At 37.3% G+C, this 18966-nt stretch overlaps 2 protein-coding genes across 3 annotated transcripts in view; one reads left to right on the top strand and one right to left on the bottom strand.

Moving 5' to 3' along the window:
* Positions 1 to 728: 728 nt before the first annotated feature.
* On the top strand, positions 729 to 15775 carry LOC113492087 (Usher syndrome type-1G protein homolog). Its single transcript, XM_026869384.1, has 9 exons — positions 729 to 1091; positions 5928 to 6071; positions 10359 to 10580; positions 11155 to 11381; positions 12501 to 12661; positions 13184 to 13362; positions 13540 to 13659; positions 13992 to 14122; positions 14554 to 15775. The coding sequence occupies exons 1-9, from the start codon at positions 1069 to 1071 to the stop codon at positions 14823 to 14825; spliced, it is 1479 nt and encodes a 492-aa protein (XP_026725185.1). The 5' UTR covers positions 729 to 1068; the 3' UTR covers positions 14826 to 15775.
* A 125-nt stretch (positions 15776 to 15900) lies between these two features.
* Positions 15901 to 18966, bottom strand: part of LOC113492088 — a 48815-nt gene continuing 45749 nt past the window's right edge. The window contains exons 6-7 of one of the 2 annotated variants that reach the window (XM_026869385.1): positions 18420 to 18585; positions 15901 to 17676 (exon numbers count right to left, since the gene is read on the bottom strand). In XM_026869385.1, the coding sequence (XP_026725186.1) occupies positions 17573 to 17676; positions 18420 to 18585 (270 nt within the window). In that variant the 3' untranslated portion in view covers positions 15901 to 17572. The remainder of the gene's footprint in view (positions 17677 to 18419; positions 18586 to 18966) is intronic. The other variant, XM_026869386.1, reaches the window with a different exon arrangement.

Here is an 18966-nt window from a genome sequence, read left to right as displayed (position 1 = left end):
TCATCATGGCAGAGCAGTTCTCTTCGCTACTGGTATGCGCTCACATATCGGTCTATCCTTCTCGTAAATAGCAAGCAAAAATAAACAATTTTCTGATTTCTAGGAATACTTATTCCCTCTTGGGTTTTAATTTCCATCAATAATTCTATTAGGCAATTCTCAGTAAATGTTTGTGGTTTTAGATATTATATGCGATAACGGTGAGCTCGCCTTGGGCACGCTTATAGATTAGTAACTTTAAGAAAAAATACTATTATTAGACTCGGGGCTGCTAGGGTTTATCGACTCCAAAATAGGAGGTAAATTAATCAAAGAAAGTTTAGAATAAAACTTGGTTAAATCGTATGGCCTTGAGGATCACCATGACCATGTACGTTATGAAAATTAAAGTTACAATAAAATTATAAATTACTATTACACTAAAGTCAGAAAATCTATTTTGATAATTTAGTAACATGTCACAAAACTTAACATTTTTGTGTAGTGCTGCCATCTATTGCCGAGCAGAGTAACTGTATGCATTTTAAACACGAATTATTTACTCAATAACAGATGGCGCTTTAAACATTTCTTCATAAATGCGAGAGATGTCGCTATTCGTGGCCACTTGTACGTTTGTCATAAGGGTCATTGAACGTTTTGTGCGAAAAACAGCCTTCGCATTGTTACCTGTGCGTTCATTCACATCGTTCATTCAAACTTCAACAGTGTGGTCGTTTCAAGTTTGTATTGCATCTGTGTGTCTTGACAACAGTCAGTGTTTTACCTGAGTGAAACAGGTGTTTCTGTTATTATTGTACACGTATTGATAAAATAAAATAAATAAAACGAATCTGTAGCTATAAAAACTCATGGGAAGTTATTGCAATTCAATAAAGTTATAAAGAATGTTAAAATCTGTATTAAATCTAATTAACTAAGGTGTGAAGTGTGACAAAACAGAAAACTTTCTCAGCTTATCAATTTCGCGGTTCTGGACTGTGGCAAACTATTTAAAATGAGTTGAATAAACTTTCATGCTGTCGTTGTGAGGTGTTTGTGGTTCCTGCATTGTGTTAAACTAAAAAAATGACCACAGACAGGTTTCATAAGTAAGTAAAACTACTATCTCAACTAAAATATATCGATAAGATATCGATACTCTTTGGTATTTAGCACTGATAACGTTTAATAGGTATTCGGCGATGAATAATTAGCAAAATAATAAAAAAAAACGATATAATTAAAATTACACCAGTATTAAAATTACATAAGTTGGGATCTAACTAATTACAATAATTATTTGAAGAGTAATTGTTACTAATTACCTAATTGTAATGCATCTCCAAAGAAAGCTAGTAAGAAACGTATTAATGGAATTATAAAACATGTAATTAAAATAAAAACGTAATTAATATTACGTTTTGCTTAAAATAACTCTTTACGCTTTTCTAAACAATTATTAATTAAATATTTGAGTATGCATTAAGTGAATTTCAGGTTTTAGCGATAAATGCGTTCTACTCATCCTCTATTTACGAGCTCACTTAGTTGAATTCTAATAAGAAAGAATACGGTCTAGGTTTATGGATGTTTAAGATACATGACAGCAGAACTCTGCTATGTAAACATTGGTACGTAAATAACCTACATGTAAGCATTTAGATAAAATATTATTTTGTTATGACCATAGGTAACCATGGTTACGATAATTACTACAACTTGTTCATCTAAGCACTGGTAAAACCTTACTATGCCAATCATTGTTAATAATTGAGAATCAAATTTTAATAAATATAAACAAAACACTTTCATTAGCCGCCTAAGTATTTTGTATGTATTTTGTAATAACTATCTAACATACTCTTTCTATGATTCATAAGAATCTGACGCATGAAAACATATAAATATCACCTGTATACAGTATTTTATCTGCGGAAAATCAATATCGATATCGACTATCGCCCATATCACACGACACCCAGCTAGGAAAACAAAATAACTCATATATTACCGTCAACTAAAATAACTGCTACTATTTATACAAAGACGATAAAAGAACAATATTTTCACCCTTCAAGATCCATGTCAGAATAAACAAAAGATCTACTAACTCGAAAATTCAATGAAAAGACCTTCGGACTTTAAGGCACACAATCTATTTATGTACAAATTTGTATCTTTATCTGGCAATCATTAAAATATTTCACATTCTCGACTCCTTATGCACTATAGAGAACAATATTAATGAACGATGCATAATTAATGAGATTACGCGTTATCAGATGCGGCGATATCAATAGCTTAATTGATTTATTAATATGACGGGCAAAGCCGATACAGTGAGTTACACGTACCTACGTGAAAAGCGGAAGGCGATCGGAAATCAGTCCGAACTACGTCACTCACTATCCTAATCCAATATTTGTTAAATTGAATGTTTTTCCTCAATCCGCATTGTTTTATTTGCGATGTTTTTTTTTACATTTTACAATCACAAAGGATTTTAAACTAAAAGGACCGTCTTAGGATACATCGCATCTGATGGAGTTAAACCCAAAAAAAAAATGTATCTCAAAAAGGTCTAAAGTTCCTAAGCATCCTTAATTAACAGCCATAGTTGGTAGTACTCTTGACGCAGTTGCATTGCATTAACTGATATTCAGCAAATCTACTTAAATAGAAAACCCTTGCTTTAAAAATGTCTTCAGTTTCGAAAACGCTGGCTAAAGTGTATCGCTGACCCGATCCCTCTGAAAACCGGCTCTCGTTAAGCATTGTGCTCTCACGTTTGGTATTGCTATAGGCACAGAAAGCTTGAATTCCTTTCCCCAAATATGGCACATATACGAGACAAGCGGTCTGAATGTCTGCTGATATTGGTTCTCAGAAATACGAGGATAAGTATGGCTTTATAGTCCTGTTTTGTGATCAGGTTCAATACAGGATTGTTCTAGCCATATCGATAATATAAATTCAGTAATACGTAGTTCTTTATTTTGGGATCATTTTTCACCTTAATATTCCTTTTTTATTACCACTAATTAAAACTACTAACCTTTTGATTAATAAGTAAATTGAATATGATTACCTGTCACTTTCTTTTTGTGTCGAACGGCCTTCACTACCGTCAAAGAAAAATCTAAAGTTTGTTTTAAGAATAGCAATTTTAAACATCGTCTGCTATTCATAAGCCCTTTAAATAATTACAACTATCCCCTAACGCCTACAATAACATTAGCTTCGCCATGATCATGACAAACCACAAATTCGGCGGGACATTGAACTGTTAGCCACACATGCCTAATGTTTTGTATTTTAGCGGCAGGCGAAGCGTGTCTCCTGCTTGCTTCCTCGAAACACCGAATGGGGAAGTAACTGACACACGGTTCCACTAATCTAAGGCTAATAACACTGACATGTACCATATTGCATGTTGCGTGTCGACCTACTTGCTCGTATAGGACCAGTTGCAGGACTCCACATCTTGGAGGTGGTAAAGGAGTGTGTTAAAAAACCACACGATGATGCTGATATGTTCTCCCACAAGTAAGGGCGTTTATGCGTCAACACATAGCTTGTGGTACGTGGTAGTGTGTTAATCGCCATAACAATGTATGGCTCAATCTTGAAAGTCTGACACCAGTCAACTAAGAGATATCGTGTTGCCCAGGTAACTGGGTTGAGGAGGTGAGATAGGCAGTCGCTCCTTGTAAAACACTGGTACTTAGCTGAATTCGGTCAGACTGGAAGCCGACCACAACATAGGTGGGTAAAGGCTAGGCCGATGATAAATGTATAGCTCAGTCAATTATCTAAGCCTATCGCGGTCTAATGCTGGACTTGGGCCAGCCCCAAGTTGTGATACAACATCTGACCCTCCGCCTTCCGAATCCAGTATAAGCCATTTTCTTCTAGGTCATTTGACAAACGTCGCCACAACACCCGGTCTACCGCGTTCCCGATACAGTCCAAAAAAGCATTTTTTTTAGGTCAAACGAGTGTCCAATTCTATCTTAACATCGAAAAGACATTGTATCTTGTCTTAACACATAATTAACGCGGAACAAAAGCGATTTATAATAAGTTTGGTGATAAGATCTAACTAGAATTTCTACTAACTATTGTAAAGAAAAAATGTAGTAAAAAATGCTCTTTCTCAGGCTACAGCAGTAGTTTTTTCGTCTAAAGGAAGCAGCGACGACATTATTCGTACGATATTTACAAACAGCCAGGAACAAATCTGAAAAGCCTTGTTATCGATTACAATCATCGTTGCATCTACTTTAATAACTGGTAGGTCTGTATGAAAAGATTGAAGTCGATATGATATTTCTGGGTTGATAACAGATCTGAGAAAACACCGTTATATTAATTTTTCGTATCGGTATTTGTGTGACGTGAGTACGACTACGTACTAAAATATAAACGATCCTATTGTAACTGATACGGTTTACGAAAGAACCCAAAATTATTGAGTGGTAGAACACAAATAATACAGTGAGGAAACTATTTTACTGTTTTATTCATTTAAAAAGTATTTTAATGGCCAGGAATTCCTTAAAAAAAACAGATTCTATGCATTTTGGATTCTAATTTCAAACCAAACAGCCTCAAGTTGCCAGTGTGAAAATTTATAAAAGAAAAAAATAGAAAACGTTCATAATTCAAAATGTGGTTTGTCAAAACAATATTCCACGTCGCATATCCATTACTACCTGGCACCTTCACGGTCGCTTGCCCACCACTACCGAGGGTAGCCCATATTGTGCCAAAAATAAACACAGGATTTTGACCCTTAATTAATGGCTCACAAGGGTCATAATTATATGAAGGTTAATATAACGTAGTATTGATTATGGGTGACATGTGTAAGGTTGCTTGGTGACGACTCACTATGCTAGAGGTCACTGACATTTAAAAGCATTGTCAAAAGTCATACGATTAAAAAGTAATTATATAGTTGTATTATACTGAGATAAACACCAAAAAAAGTAAGCTGCGTGCAACCGACACTCATCGGTTTACCATTTATATAAAAAAGCCCTAATGTGTATGTTACATATGCATCTAGAAATACAGAAGGCTGCTCACATTTTGTTTTTTTTACAAAATATCGTGCCTATATAATTCGTTATCTTAATTTATAGCGGAACTATATTAAAATCCTTTTTATTACGTATATCGTTTCGATAATCTCGTAATATTGTAATTCACAATGTGAAGGTAGATAAAATAATTGTTTAATTTTAATTGGTCACACTGTTTAGAGATGATAATTCATTTTTGGCAGTTCCTTCATCACATTTTTCTTTAACTTATTGTCGACTGAAGATAGCATTAAAAAAACTAATGTCTCTGTCATCTTTTTTTTTCTAGAAAGCCTCTAGTACTTGTACGTAATTCCTTTAACACTATTTAAATTCAGAAGCCTAATCTCGCCTTTTCCAAGCAGCAGCACGTAGGCATAGGATCGACGTCACTTGTCACGTCAATGTTATAAAAAATTATGACGTAGAACGTCCAACATCCAACTATTTTAATCTATTTGACTTTATAAAATACCAGCTATAAAACTCCTTAGATTATTTTTCTTCCTGTACTTAGTAGTCACGTACGTCGTACTAATATCTAATCGGATTTTTCAGTTTTATTAATTCAAATCTTCGATTTGACGAAATGGGGAAATGGGTACTCCTACTATTTAATAAAAGAAGAATTGATACTTATATAAAAGTGTTTATGTAAAATTTCATAATTGCTCTGTTGCACGGGGATCCAGTACGGGTACTTTATAATACCTTATTTTGGACAGATGTGTAAGATTTTTTGGTTTCTGTTCGGAGAAAACATCACAAAAATTGTCTAGAAGTCAAAGAGCGCGTAATAAGAGGAGCTCCTTATCACTTTAAACCGCTGTATATTAATCACGTATTTATCATTTCCAGAGCGGCCAAGGATGGTCTGCTAGAAGTGCTCCGGGAGGCAACTCGTAAGGAATGCAACAACAAGGACGAGTCGGGCATGACGCCCACACTGTGGGCCGCCTTCGAGGGGCACATCGAGGCACTGCGACTACTCTGCGGGAGAGGGTAAGGTCACACTACTTTTTTGTAATGAGAAAGATAGCAATCGTAATCCCTGTAAATCAGGATACTGCCGTTGTAATTTTGGGTTGCCATTGTAGATTATAACATGGTGGTGGTCTGTAAAAGTAAAGATCGAAGACGAAGTAGTTGCTTTTCTTTATGCGGTTTTTACTATGTAAGCGTCCTTCATTTAGTTTTTCTCTTACTGATAAAGTACAGTCGTTTTAATTTAAACATCAACGAAAGCGAACGATTTTTCTTCTAAATATGAGCAAAGATACCCACCTACAACAATGTATGAATTTGGATATATTTTCGGTATTATTATCTTTAATCACTCAAGTCCCCAAATAACTAGTGTTGAAACTGTAAACTAATCCCGCAAATTTTGCTCTGCCGGGCTGATTTGTGACTATCTAAACCATCCAGGGCGCCAAAAAAATCATTCAAAGAGAGTTGAGGGGTAGGTAACTGGCATATACATGTACAGTAGAAATATAATTGTATATCGATACGACATAACTTTATATTGGGCAATAGAAGTAGCATATTACAGATTATTGTATAAGTCGAACGAAGATATCGTCATCACGCCACACTGCCACAAATTATATCTCTGTCATTGGCAAATCCTAAACTAATTTTAGTATGGGCCATAAAAGACGAAATATCAATGTACCACACCTGCTGTTGTCACTAATAGTTTTAAAGTTATATAGTTCTGATATTATCTAAATGCTAAGTCTGACGTATCATTATGGTACATTATATTGACGAAGATATTTTAGCTGTCTGTTGATAATCGTATGGATTTAGTAACTAACTAAATTAACTACGTTTTTAAGTAAATCGAGAATGAAAGACGACCTACCTGTCACTTTTCTGCGTGTAGGTAAGGCAGGTCCATTCCGAAAAATGTATGTTCGCTATATAAATATTTTATTCCGAAAAATATGGTGTTCGACATCATAACCAACAGACTGCTGCTGTTTCACGTCAAATAAAAAATGAATCAACAAAATCAGCGCATCCACTCCGAAATTGTGAGGTAACAAACAAAAAAAATCTAGGCACAGACAGATCTCAGGACCTCCTTTTTGCAGTCACCTGAACAGAAGCCTAATTTCATCAAATCTAACATGGTGGACTTCATATTATCCGCACTTAAAACCGTAGTAACATCATCGCGGTATCATGCACTTGATTAGAAGGTTACCTTGAGAACAATGCGGTATCACTCACTGTCGCTTTCACGTATTGTTTGTGCTTACTATACAATGGTACACAACGCTGTTACGTAAAGCAGTTACCTTTTATAAAGAATCAAGTCTTTGTATACATTAGCCATGGGACAAAAAGACGGGAAGTTATTTAAGAATTTATTAAGGAATTACTGCTGAAGGAATTGTAGGGATTGAAATAGGAGTTTTTTATTGAGCTGAAGAGAAAATATTTAGATGAAATACTATCATTTTTTTTGGCGGGGAATCCTCATGGACACCCGTTCGCTCCTACGGTATAATCAAAAGAGAAAAAAGAGGTTATAAATATAATTTGCGCACAAAAACTCCTTAGTCAGAAAAGTGTTTTGCAGTGTCATCAAACTTTTGCAATAGCCTCCATCTACAAAGAGTTCATGTCAAAGAATAGCACTAATTATTGTTCCAGTCACGAACCTCCTTTTGGTCATAGTTTCTTCGAAGTACTAAGTATGTAAATGTGACATACAGTGAAATAACGGAGTCCTAAACATTTCACTTGAAATGAGCTCAAATTCCACTCATATTCTGTTCACACTTCTGTTCGTTTCAAGTGTTTAGCTTATTTCTTAAAGATTTTGATTATAATATGAAATTGGACAATAGGTTAGTTTAAATAAGTCTGCCAGGTACATATTCAAAAGAAATTGCTAAGATAAACACATATAAGATCGCGAAACGTCTAGAAGTCGAGGCTTATAACGTCCCTTATCGGTAAAAGGTGGTAAATGACGTCACACTAGATTTCAACTTACCTACTGTATGATAGAATTTTTAGTGTCGAATTAAATTAAATCAAGCATCGGATTTTCTTTTTAATTAATTAAATTTTTAGTCATTTCTGATTTTATTTTAAGCCTGGTCAGTCATAGCGAAGCATTATTGCTTAAGCCTTGAAAGCACCAAAAATTAATTGATATACCTATTATCAACTGTCCCTCAGTACACTTATTACCTCAACATCATACACGGTTAACCAAATCCAAATACGAATAGGCTCATAAAACAGTATTTCCTATATAATTGACAATGAACCATCAATCACCTCGACACTTTCTCTCCACAGCTCTGCGGCGGCCATTACGATTAATTTGACAGTGAAAATACCCAAACAATATGTATTCCTAAACTATTGTTATTCGTTACACCGGAACCACAATTATTTATGTTGTAATAGCTGCAGTTTTTGTTATATCGGAAGTCCCTACTCATTTATCAAATGTTACACAACTCTCTCTACTTTTTTCATATAGTTATCATTACATTATTTGTAACAGACCTTGCTGCCATTTTGACTGTTGAGGTTCCGTACCAAAAGGGGAAAAATGGAACCCTATTTCTGAGGCACCGCTGTCTATTACTACTCCATCTCTTGAACTGTGATAGACTTGAAATTTTCATAGATTATATAATGCCGCTGCGTTATAACAACATATAAAATTTATGTGATTGAAATTAAACAATATGGATAAGCAATGATTAATATTGGTCGTAAATTTGTTGGTAGGAGCCCAACAAAATATCACTGCTAGTCTTTATTTTTTTTTCTAAAACATTATAGTCCCCAATACAACACCTAAATCTTACTTTAGTTTTTCTTTAACACTGTGTACTATTGCATCGTTAATTGGTAAATTAATTCTAAAGAGCATCGACAGTATCGACGTTGTCACAAGAATCACGTTTAGCGACCATGAAATCAACTAAACTGTTATTTTTGTTAGATAAAGTAGCTTAGCATTAAATTTTAAATTTATTTGTCGACGTTCAAGGGATTTCGTCGACCTTAGTTCTATATAAACTTATAGGTGTGTGAATACAGAACAATGTGACCAGTCTATGCATGGTTTAAGCTTAACGTGTGTGAGTCTTTAACTATTCTTCTTTTTTAATTAGACTTGAGATGCAAATGAGGGAATTTAGCTGCAGTTGATAAAAAACTTTAACTTTCGCTCGCGTCGCTGGCTGGTAAAATGGTGGCAATAGTAGCAGTAGGTAAACAAGTAACATTTATAGAAGTGTCAACGCTTAAAGAATCGTTCGATCGCTTGTCAATTAAATATTAGGACAATTCATTCAGCTTAGGCTAAGGTCACAAATACATATTACCTTCATTGCAACTAATAAAAACAGATAGCAAACTTCAAATGTCCTTTTGACGTGACTTTAACTTGTCACTCCAATACATTTTAATGATTCGTTATCGCTAGCGCATGAAATAACATAAAGTTTAGAAAAAATCCCACCAGTAAAAACCCTTTCTTCCCTTTCTACCCCAACACTTAGTGTAGTGTCTAAGAACGCATACTATTCGCCTTTAATACAAATTTAGCTTATTTTACATCGCTCGAACCGTTCAGGACCTATGATGCCACAGAGAGACAGACAGACATGTCAAACTTATAACAAGCCCTTTTTTGCGTCGGAGGTTAAAAATGTACCTTCTACTTATAGGCCCAGAGGCAATACTTTTTTTTGATGCAATTCTTGGAGTATCAGAGTTTTCAAATTACATTCATAATCATATTTGAACGATTCTCTAGTTCTATGTATAAAGCTAATTGGCAGAATATTTGATTAGGAGTTAATAGCGATGGATAAACTAATCAAGTGTTACCATTATCACTAACCGCGGATGGGGTGCTGTACTTATGTATATTAGTGCTATCTTATCTGAGGCATAATTGCGTTTGTGACGTAGACAAAGTATCTATTGATTTATACTTTGTTGTAAATAAATAAAAAATATGGCTGTTCGATTCTTAGATATAAGTTTGAAGCTGATAACTGCGACTAGTTTCAATGTTGTGCAATATTTAATGTAAATCTGTAACAAATAGTTCAATAGACAAGAGCAACGTCAATTTTTGGATTATTGGTTAATTACTCTTAAGGTCAATCCATACTGCCGAGACGCATTAAAGGAAAACGACGTCGTCCTGACGTAAAACGCAGCATTAAAAATGGCCATTTTTGGCCACTTATAGATGAAAGTATCTAAACAGTTTTAAATGATACCCTTCTTTTCCAGTGGCGAGCCAGACAAAGCCGACTACTTCGGTAACACAGCACTCCACTTGTCAGCGGCCCGAGGACACAAGGAATGCGTCACTTTCCTCGTCAACTTTGGAGCCAATGTCTTCGCTATGGATGTCGATGGGCACACAGCTCAGGAGCTGGCTGCTATCAACGGGAGGGACGATATCCTGAGATATTTGGACCAGACGACGGCTAAACTGGAGAATAATGACAAGTAAGTCGAGCATTTGATATTCATAGCAGTTATCTCTTCTAATGTATAAAATTCCCGTGTCACGATGTTAGTTAACGTACTCCTCCGAAACGGCTTTACCGATTTTTACCAAATTGTAGCTACTTTAGCATAGAAACTTAACTATTTTTATCACGTTGCGTAATAAAATTTCACACTAAAGTAATACATGACAGCGTTAATGATTTCCTTAATTTTTGTTAAGCTAACGGGTTTAACATAAGCATGTAACGCCGCGGTATAAACAAGTGCGTGATACAGTTTCTAATTGTCGTTGTATAAGACGTTCCCATAATTACGTCGATTACTTGTGAAATTGGGCTAATGATTATGACATGGTACGCGTAAAAAGATCGAGGTAGATTATGTTGGATTTAAGATGAAGTTTTGATCTTAATGTCGAAATAACCAAAGGTTTGGTGTCAAAAAATTCAGGAAAGATGCTAATGTCCATCTGACGTAGTCTGTTACTTAAAGCAAGAACCGACTTTATAAAAAGACAGTCAAAATTATTTGATTTCTTGACTAGATCTAAACATTTAACCTTAATTTGCAGGAAAAAAGCGAAATCTTTAAAAGAAAAAGCTAAGAAAGAATATGAGAAGTCTCATAAGCAGTACCAGAAGCGGCAGAGTAAGGCCGAAATCATGGCGGAGAAGGAACTGAAGAAACTGGCTAAAGAGTGGGACCAAGGCTACGCGGAGGAGGTGCACACGATGCCGCATCGTCCCAGTAACGTGCTGTGGGCCCTGAAGCAGAAGATGACCAGATCTACTAGCCATGGTATGTATTATAGATATGGGGATTTAGATTTATAAATGAAGATGGTGTGAAAAAAGAATGCTGGTGTATGAACGGCAGTGCGTGACATTAATTTCTTTTTCAAGGTTTCGTACGCATTGGCTCAGGTTTAAACGCAGGTTTAAAATTGTTCATAGATAGGTTGCCCATGTTTTCTCGAATACTACTTGATGCTTGAAAAATGAAACATTTTCTTTTCTGTATGATTCCTCATTGGCGCTTGAAGTAACTCGCATAAATGTTTGCGCATTACCTTTAACTGGTAACAAATGACAATATATCCTTTTCTGGTATACTAACTTACTTATTTTCTCTAGATATTCGTTAACTCTATGTCTATAAATATCTGAGGTCGTTTAACTTATTTAACTATTAAAACGTTGCTTCACACCTTTTTACCCGACATTCGTGACCACGCCAATTATGGTCCAATTCATCTACGTTGATATCGCTGACAAAAAATTGTTAAAATGGAATCATTACACACAAAGATTTCAGTAGCAAATATTTCAAAGCGACCTAAAACATAGCTTGCGTGCAGCTTCAGTAAGCTGAGTGATGTTCATAAAAAGCCTCGAATCCTATAAAAGGAGTCATCATCGGCCTAGCCTTTTCCCAACTATGTTGGGGTCGGCTACCAGTCTAACCAGTTTCAGCTAAGATCCAGTGTTTTACAAGGAGCGACTGCCTATCTGACCTCCTCAACCCAGTTACTTGGGAAACATGGTACCCCTTGGTTAGACTGGTTGTCAGACTTTCCAAGCTTCTGACTACCTGTAACGACTGTTAAAGATATAGGAATAACAGCCGGGACCCACAATTTAACGTGCCTTCCAAAACACGGAGGAACTCGTTATGACAAATATAGTCACCCATCTACGGACCAACCGCGTCAAGCATAGCTTAACCTGTGATCGTTTCACTTATGCGGTTATAGCTTAGCCACGAGCTCCTATCCATCCTATAAAAGGAGTCGAAAGCTTAAAAATCAATGACGTTTATTGTAATCAATGTTCTTTAGTTCAGTTTGTGGTACTACCACTTTCTTAACTGTTTTCTGACCAGCTAACTTAATAACAATAAAAATCGTTCGGTTTCCAGGCAATCTATTAGCAGACGAACAACCTCGTCCGACCTACAGTGCGTTAGTCGGTACTGTGAACTCAGGAGTGCGGGGTCGAGGTGCTGTGTACAAGAAGGCACTGGCCAGCAAGCTGAGGAACAATACTGTAGGCAGGAGTGGAACCAGTGATGATTTTAAGGTGGGTAAATAGAACGAAAGATAAAAAGAAAGATGGCACGAATAGCCGAGTGGTTGAGGTCATCACGCCAAACCTAGTGAGCGCGACGTGTCTTAGGTTCGATCCCCGCGTAGGACAAGATTTAAGTGATCCGCAAATTCTTGTCTGAGAGTCTTTATGAAATTTACCTTATTTTTACAGGAAAAGGTTTTTACCTAATAATTAGTATAATTTAATTAGTTAGTAATTAATTATTATTTACTACTCTACTCTGTTTTCATGTTTTTATGGATTCGCACGGATTAAAAATCCCCTATCCCATTCTTGCCAGCGCCACAGCATCCCTTGCTCATGATTTGCGCAGTTCCGAAAGTAACTTAAAGAAGCCTTACCCTTAAAGATTAGTGGTCCCTTAAACTCAACATAAAATACGTCCCAGGGTTGGCCAATTAGTTATTAACAACTTTTGTCTCACAAACGCTAGTAATCTCTAAGGAAATCAAGAACCCTTTCACAATATACACTCATTTATCAATTCATCAGGTAGGAGAGATAGAGACGACAGGCCGTCGTTCGGTTACATCTCTGAGTGGAGTGCGGCGTGACTCTGAAGTCATGTACGTGGGCACGTTTGGCGCGGGCCCGCAGCAGCGGCAGAATGTTACCGATGTCTTCTCTGAACAACCCCCAGAGCCGGCGCAGAAGAAAGCTACGCTTACAAGGTAATAAGGAGGATAAAGGCAAAAATTCCGATAGGATATGGGAATTCTTGTTTTATGTGGGAGAGTATGGAAAGGAGATTTTATTTGTTTTCTATGTATTCTTGATACCTATATCTCCTCCTCTTCGCCTTTTTCCTTGAACTCCACTCTATTTACACGGTATATAATTATGAACAGGTCGGCCAGTCAACCTGACTTCACAGCTGTAAACGAAGACAGCGGGATTGGTCAGGAGGTCATGCTGCAGGAGCCAGCCAGTATCTTCGAAAGGCCCGGGTTCGGTAGTGTAGCATTCAGGTTAGTAGTTACAAGTAAAAAGTAAGAGAAAACCCTCTATTACTTAATTGTTCACAGTAAGAGGTCCACTTTTGCTTAAGCTGCACAACAAGCATTCATCTGTATCGCCTTTTATAATTTTTCGACACTGTTTTTGATTCATAATCAAATTCGAACCAAAACAGAAAATTTACAACTCCACAGTTTCCACAAAAGCAAAGAGCACACGACTCATCATATTTTATACAAGCGCAATAACAACCGAACTATCCTTACAAATGAACACTTTTTAAAGACACATCAAATATAGTTGCAACAATAACAACAACCGACTCTCCAATATTCCTCTTCAGACGCTCAATAACAGCCACCCTGAGTGCGCTGGGCGGCGCGGCGCCGGGTGAGGACCTGTCCATCGGGTCTGCGGGCTCGCTGGCCGCGCGCCACGCGTACCAGCCTGCTGAGTGGACGTCTGCACAGTCAGGTAAGACATAGCTGTATTATGTACTTTATAGATGTACACAGTATTTATTTAACTAGTACTAGAAGTTGCCTAGTAATTCTCGCGATTAAGTCGTCATTCGAAACTTATCGGACGATCTATGCGATTAAAGAAAATAAATTGGCTCAAGAAATTCTTTTGCTCCGTATTAAGATTTATGTGTGTTCCAGCTTATTTAAATTATTGATGATACAAAGACCCTAATATTAAAATAATCCAAATGTTTACTTCCAAGACCTAAGTAAGTTAAACTAAATCAAATGTAAAACACATTTATATAAGTTATAAAATAAGCAGCTAGTAAAAAATGCATAGTTACACAAATCTTTTCATTCATACCTGCATAACTATGCATCCCAATACTTTGATCCGACTCATGTAATTAATAACTCCTTCTACTTTTAACATTACAGAGAGCTCTACAATAACATCAGATGAAGAAGGAGAGGGGGAAGAATCAGGATACGCCTCTTTAGAGCGATTCCTCACAGCGTGGGGCCTGTCCCAGTACGTCCAGAAGTTTAAGGACGAACAAATAGACCTTGATGCCCTCATGCTGCTCACCGAAAGTGACATGAAGTCTCTAGGACTACCCCTGGGACCTTATAGGAAACTTGTCACCGCTGTACAGGAAAGGAAACAAGCGCTATCACACCCAGGACCTATGATTGATACAGCCATATAAGGAGAGTTCATTGCAGCCATTACCTGCCACAGCATACTGTTTACCAAGTTCAGTTCAAATTTACAGGCAAACTGTTCGAATTTAGCCTGTAAAAATTCACAGTCTACAAAACACACTCCATTTTCCCTGTACAGTTGAAACTGTGGCTAGCTTAACACAATTATTTAGTGATCTATAGAAAAAATAGATTTGTTTATTAATTATACAAAATGTGCTCAATAGTTTTTACTGTCAGTTTAGAAAAAATCATGTAATTTTGTAGAAGTTTTTATAATACAACCAAATTCGGCCAATCTGTCATAATTCGCCTTTTTAGTGGAATAAGACAGTGAGTATTAAACCATTCAAATGTTCGATTCTTGATTGGTGGTGCAAGAAATAGACATTTCTCAAAAACACTTTTAACTTATCATGAAACATGAAATTGTTAAATATTTATCATGAAACTTGTAATTATTAAATATCTGATGAGTCCTAAATTATAACAAGACAAGGCATAAAGGAAGAACTTACTCTGAAATTTACCTAAATCAACATCGGGACTTTGTATTTCAAAGCTACAACAAAAAATTAACATTAGATTAAAAAAAAAGGGTTAGAGCTAAATCTAATCTATTGCTGACCGTACCCTTGTGTGATTTCAATTTTTTCTTATTGTAGTGTGTTTACTGTTAAGTTTCAGTGTTTATAAAATAATTCCAATTGTCTGTAAGATAGGTATTCGTATTTAGTATGGATTTTTTACTATACAACTCCTTAGACAAGTGACGTTTAAGAAAATCGGTATATCGGTTAATTTGTCTAAGGGAGCTATACAATATTGTTTCATATAATATATTGTGCCTCATAATTGTGATAATGTTCGAAATCATTCCATCCAATGTAACGTCCTATCGCCATATTAAATATTTTTGTACAGGTTTTTGAATATACAATTTGTAATAATAATATATTGATTTTTTTATTGCCCTTAGTTGTTCAAAGAATAATTGCTGTTGAAAGATTTAAGTACTTCACTATCACGTAATTTCATTTTTTATCATACCATGGATGAAGATAGAGTAAAAGAAACAGCACAATGTTTTTCATCTTTTATTAAGGAAGTTTTAAATACAATTTAAAAATAATCTATTAATTATTGTAATGAATCATTAACCTACTAATTAATTTACAAATAGTCCAGAGCTAACTAATTGGTTCAATACCTCCACGATTTTGACTAAGAGTCAACGCAAACCGGACTGATTAGTGCAATTTTGCACTTTATGTCATTTGCGATAAAGTTTATATTTCAGTCCTCAGTCTGCGCTGACCCTAAGAAATATACAAAATTCATAGAAATACCACATTATGCTAGACCATATATCCATAAGGACGGTTTTCACGATTTGACAATCAAAACATACATATAAAATACAAAAATTGATCTAAACAAAGAAATGAAGATATATCGAAGAGATATAAATATTTCTTTCACTATCCAGAACTATCTACCTTGCATTATTCAATTGTTTGTGTACAAAAATATCGTTAACTTACCGCGTTACCTACAATTAAATTAGTTTAAGATATGTTTAAACAGTACGAATGAGCAATATTTATAAGATAGAAGGCACAATACTTTCGGATATATTTGTTCAGAGTAAATAAGTCGAATTTTAATATAAAAATCACTATATAATAATAATAATCAATCCAAAAATCTTTAAATTCTTAGATTTTAACTTAGGTACTAAAAGATTTTGTTTCATTTCTGTATATTATGGCGGAGTCTTTACTAACTTACTCCTAATTACAGCGTCTCTCCCAATACAATGTTACAATACGCGTTATTTATCTAAAATTCGTAGCAGAGATTGTTCGTGAATGATCGCATGGAAACGTTAAGGTTCAGTGGTGTCAGAGTTTCGTACAGCCGTGCGCAGAGCCGCGGCGAGAGCGGACACTAGCGCCGCGGTCAATATGGAAAGTGCCAATAGTTCGAAGGATTCTATTCTTTCAACCAGATTCGGGCCACCCATTTTAACAGTGTATGGAATACTAACAGACAAGTCGATAAGGGAGAACAATTTCAAAATGAAATCATGGGTTGTGGCGACATACACTGTACGGCAATAATATCGAAACTCGTAACCATTGCTATCAATGATTCGTGATACACCCGCGCGTTAATACATGAATGCTAAATACAAATTACTAGTTTTGGGGTTTTTCTTGGGTTTCTTGTTGTACTGCATGTAGCGAGCCAGGCGGCAGCTGTCGTCGCGGTAGTAGGTGTACTCGGGCAGCGGGATGTAGGCGCCCGTGGCGGGGTCGCGCGGCACAGCCAGCGGCAGGTCCGACATGCTGGCGCGCGGCGAGCCCGACGCCGAGCCCGCCTCGTACTGCGGGCTGGCGCTGTCGCGGCGCGCCACGTCCTGGCTCTGGTTGCACACGGGCACGCTGCGGCTCGTGTCGGCCGACATGTTGGAGCGCGAGCGCCGCGCGGCGCGCGTGGACGAGAACTCGCCCGAGTGCTGCAGGCTGTGGCTCTCGTCGATGCGCGACAGCGTGTGGCGGCGCGCGGGCCGGTACACGCGGCGCGACTGCAGGCGCGGCCGCCGCGCGCGCCGGTGCGAGTCGAACGTGTGCAGCGGGGAGGGGGCGCGGCCGGCCGCCGGGGGGGAGGGGGAGGGGTTGCGCGCGGGTGCCTGCGGGGCGGCCGCGTTACCGAGCGGCGCCACGAGGTCCCTCATCTGGTCACATGATCAGTAGTTGTAGGGCCCGTACTGCGAGCCGTGGTAGTACGGCCCCGGGTATGCCTGGGGAGGAGGGTACCCGGCGTACGCGTACTGCTGCTTCTGCGGGTACACTGCAGACACAACATAATAAATATATTAGTCGTAATTTACAAAAAAATACGAAAGATGAATTAAATTTGTTATCCTTAATCATTCCCCTTTTTATGGATTATCTTTTTAACAATAAATATCCACAATCCCCGACATGCATCAACAGCCACCTAAAATGTTATAAAAAAGAGAATATTTACACAAGTTTATAGGTATTCGATTTCGTGTTGCTATAAGCGATAATTTGAATGTGGCTATGACCGATGTTTTGAGTGCCTACATGCCAATTGTAAAATGGTTCTTAAAAGCTTGAATATAAAATTAGCAAGATTCTTTGATCATCTTACGAATTGATAGGATAAATATTCAATGGTATAACACCCAATTACTCACGCAGACAAAAAGTAAAAGCACAAAAAATGCGTGAAATGTGCATTAAATAACTAATTTACAACCTACTACTTTACACAAAATGTCTAATATTTTTCAAGCTGATTGTAGAAAAGTACCTTGCAATGCAGGCGTTCGTGTATCTATGTATACACATTGTCCACGGCAATTCTATGTAACCCCCCAGTGTAAAACAACCTAGCTCCCATTGTGAACAAACTAAACCCAAGTGTCAACAACTTAACCCCAAGCGTCAACTAACTAGCCCCCTGTGGCAACAACCTAGCCCCCAGTGTCAACTAGGCCCAAGTATCAAACATGTGACTCCCAGCGTCATCAAAGTAGCCCCCAATGATAGAGCGTGAAAGCATACCGGGCATAAGGTACTGCATGTTAAGAGCCTCCTCCCGCTCCCGCTCGCCGCGCAAGCAGATGGCGGCCGACGAGAACAAGATGGCCGACAGCAGCGACAGGCCGACGCCGCACCAAGCGACCATGTACGACCAGTCGTACCACATGCGCGAGTTCTCACGTAATATCTGGTTTATACCGCCCGATTGCATCGTAGGGGATGGGGTGTGTACGTGTGTGTTGATGTTTGATATGACAGGATTAAATTTAAGTGTGTGTTTGAAGTAACGGGTGTGTGTGAGCGAGTCGGTAAATTTTAAATTATTTAATTGATTTTTCAGGTTGCAGGCGTATCGGGAGGAGGGAGGAGGGTCATGATTTAATTGTTTGTTTAAATTTAAAATATTAATGGATGTTGATGCATGTGTATAGGTGTGTATTTTCGATTGTTTAGATTGATTGGGTGGGTGTAAGTATTTGAAGAATTATTTGTGTGTTACGGTCATTGAGATATTATGTACAGTCATATCAATCAGTCAATTTAGTTCGTCCAGATATAGTTATGTTCA

This window comes from Trichoplusia ni, chromosome 3 (assembly GCF_003590095.1).
Source record: "Trichoplusia ni isolate ovarian cell line Hi5 chromosome 3, tn1, whole genome shotgun sequence".
Taxonomy (NCBI): Eukaryota; Metazoa; Arthropoda; class Insecta; order Lepidoptera; family Noctuidae; genus Trichoplusia; species Trichoplusia ni.
The sequence above is the reverse complement of the archived record's forward strand: the minus strand, read 5'-3'. Positions and strand labels throughout refer to the sequence as shown.

What these genes read in the sequence shown, in the direction of transcription:
- LOC113492087 (XM_026869384.1), top strand. Translation starts at nt 1,069, where the DNA reads ATGACCACAGACAGGTTTCATAA. An exon ending in CGACTACTCTGCGGGAGAGG is followed by an intron (nt 6,072 to 10,358) that starts GTAAGGTCACAC and finishes CTTCTTTTCCAG; the next exon opens with TGGCGAGCCAGACAAAGCCG. An exon ending in AAGAAAGCTACGCTTACAAG is followed by an intron (nt 13,363 to 13,539) that starts GTAATAAGGAGG and finishes AATTATGAACAG; the next exon opens with GTCGGCCAGTCAACCTGACT.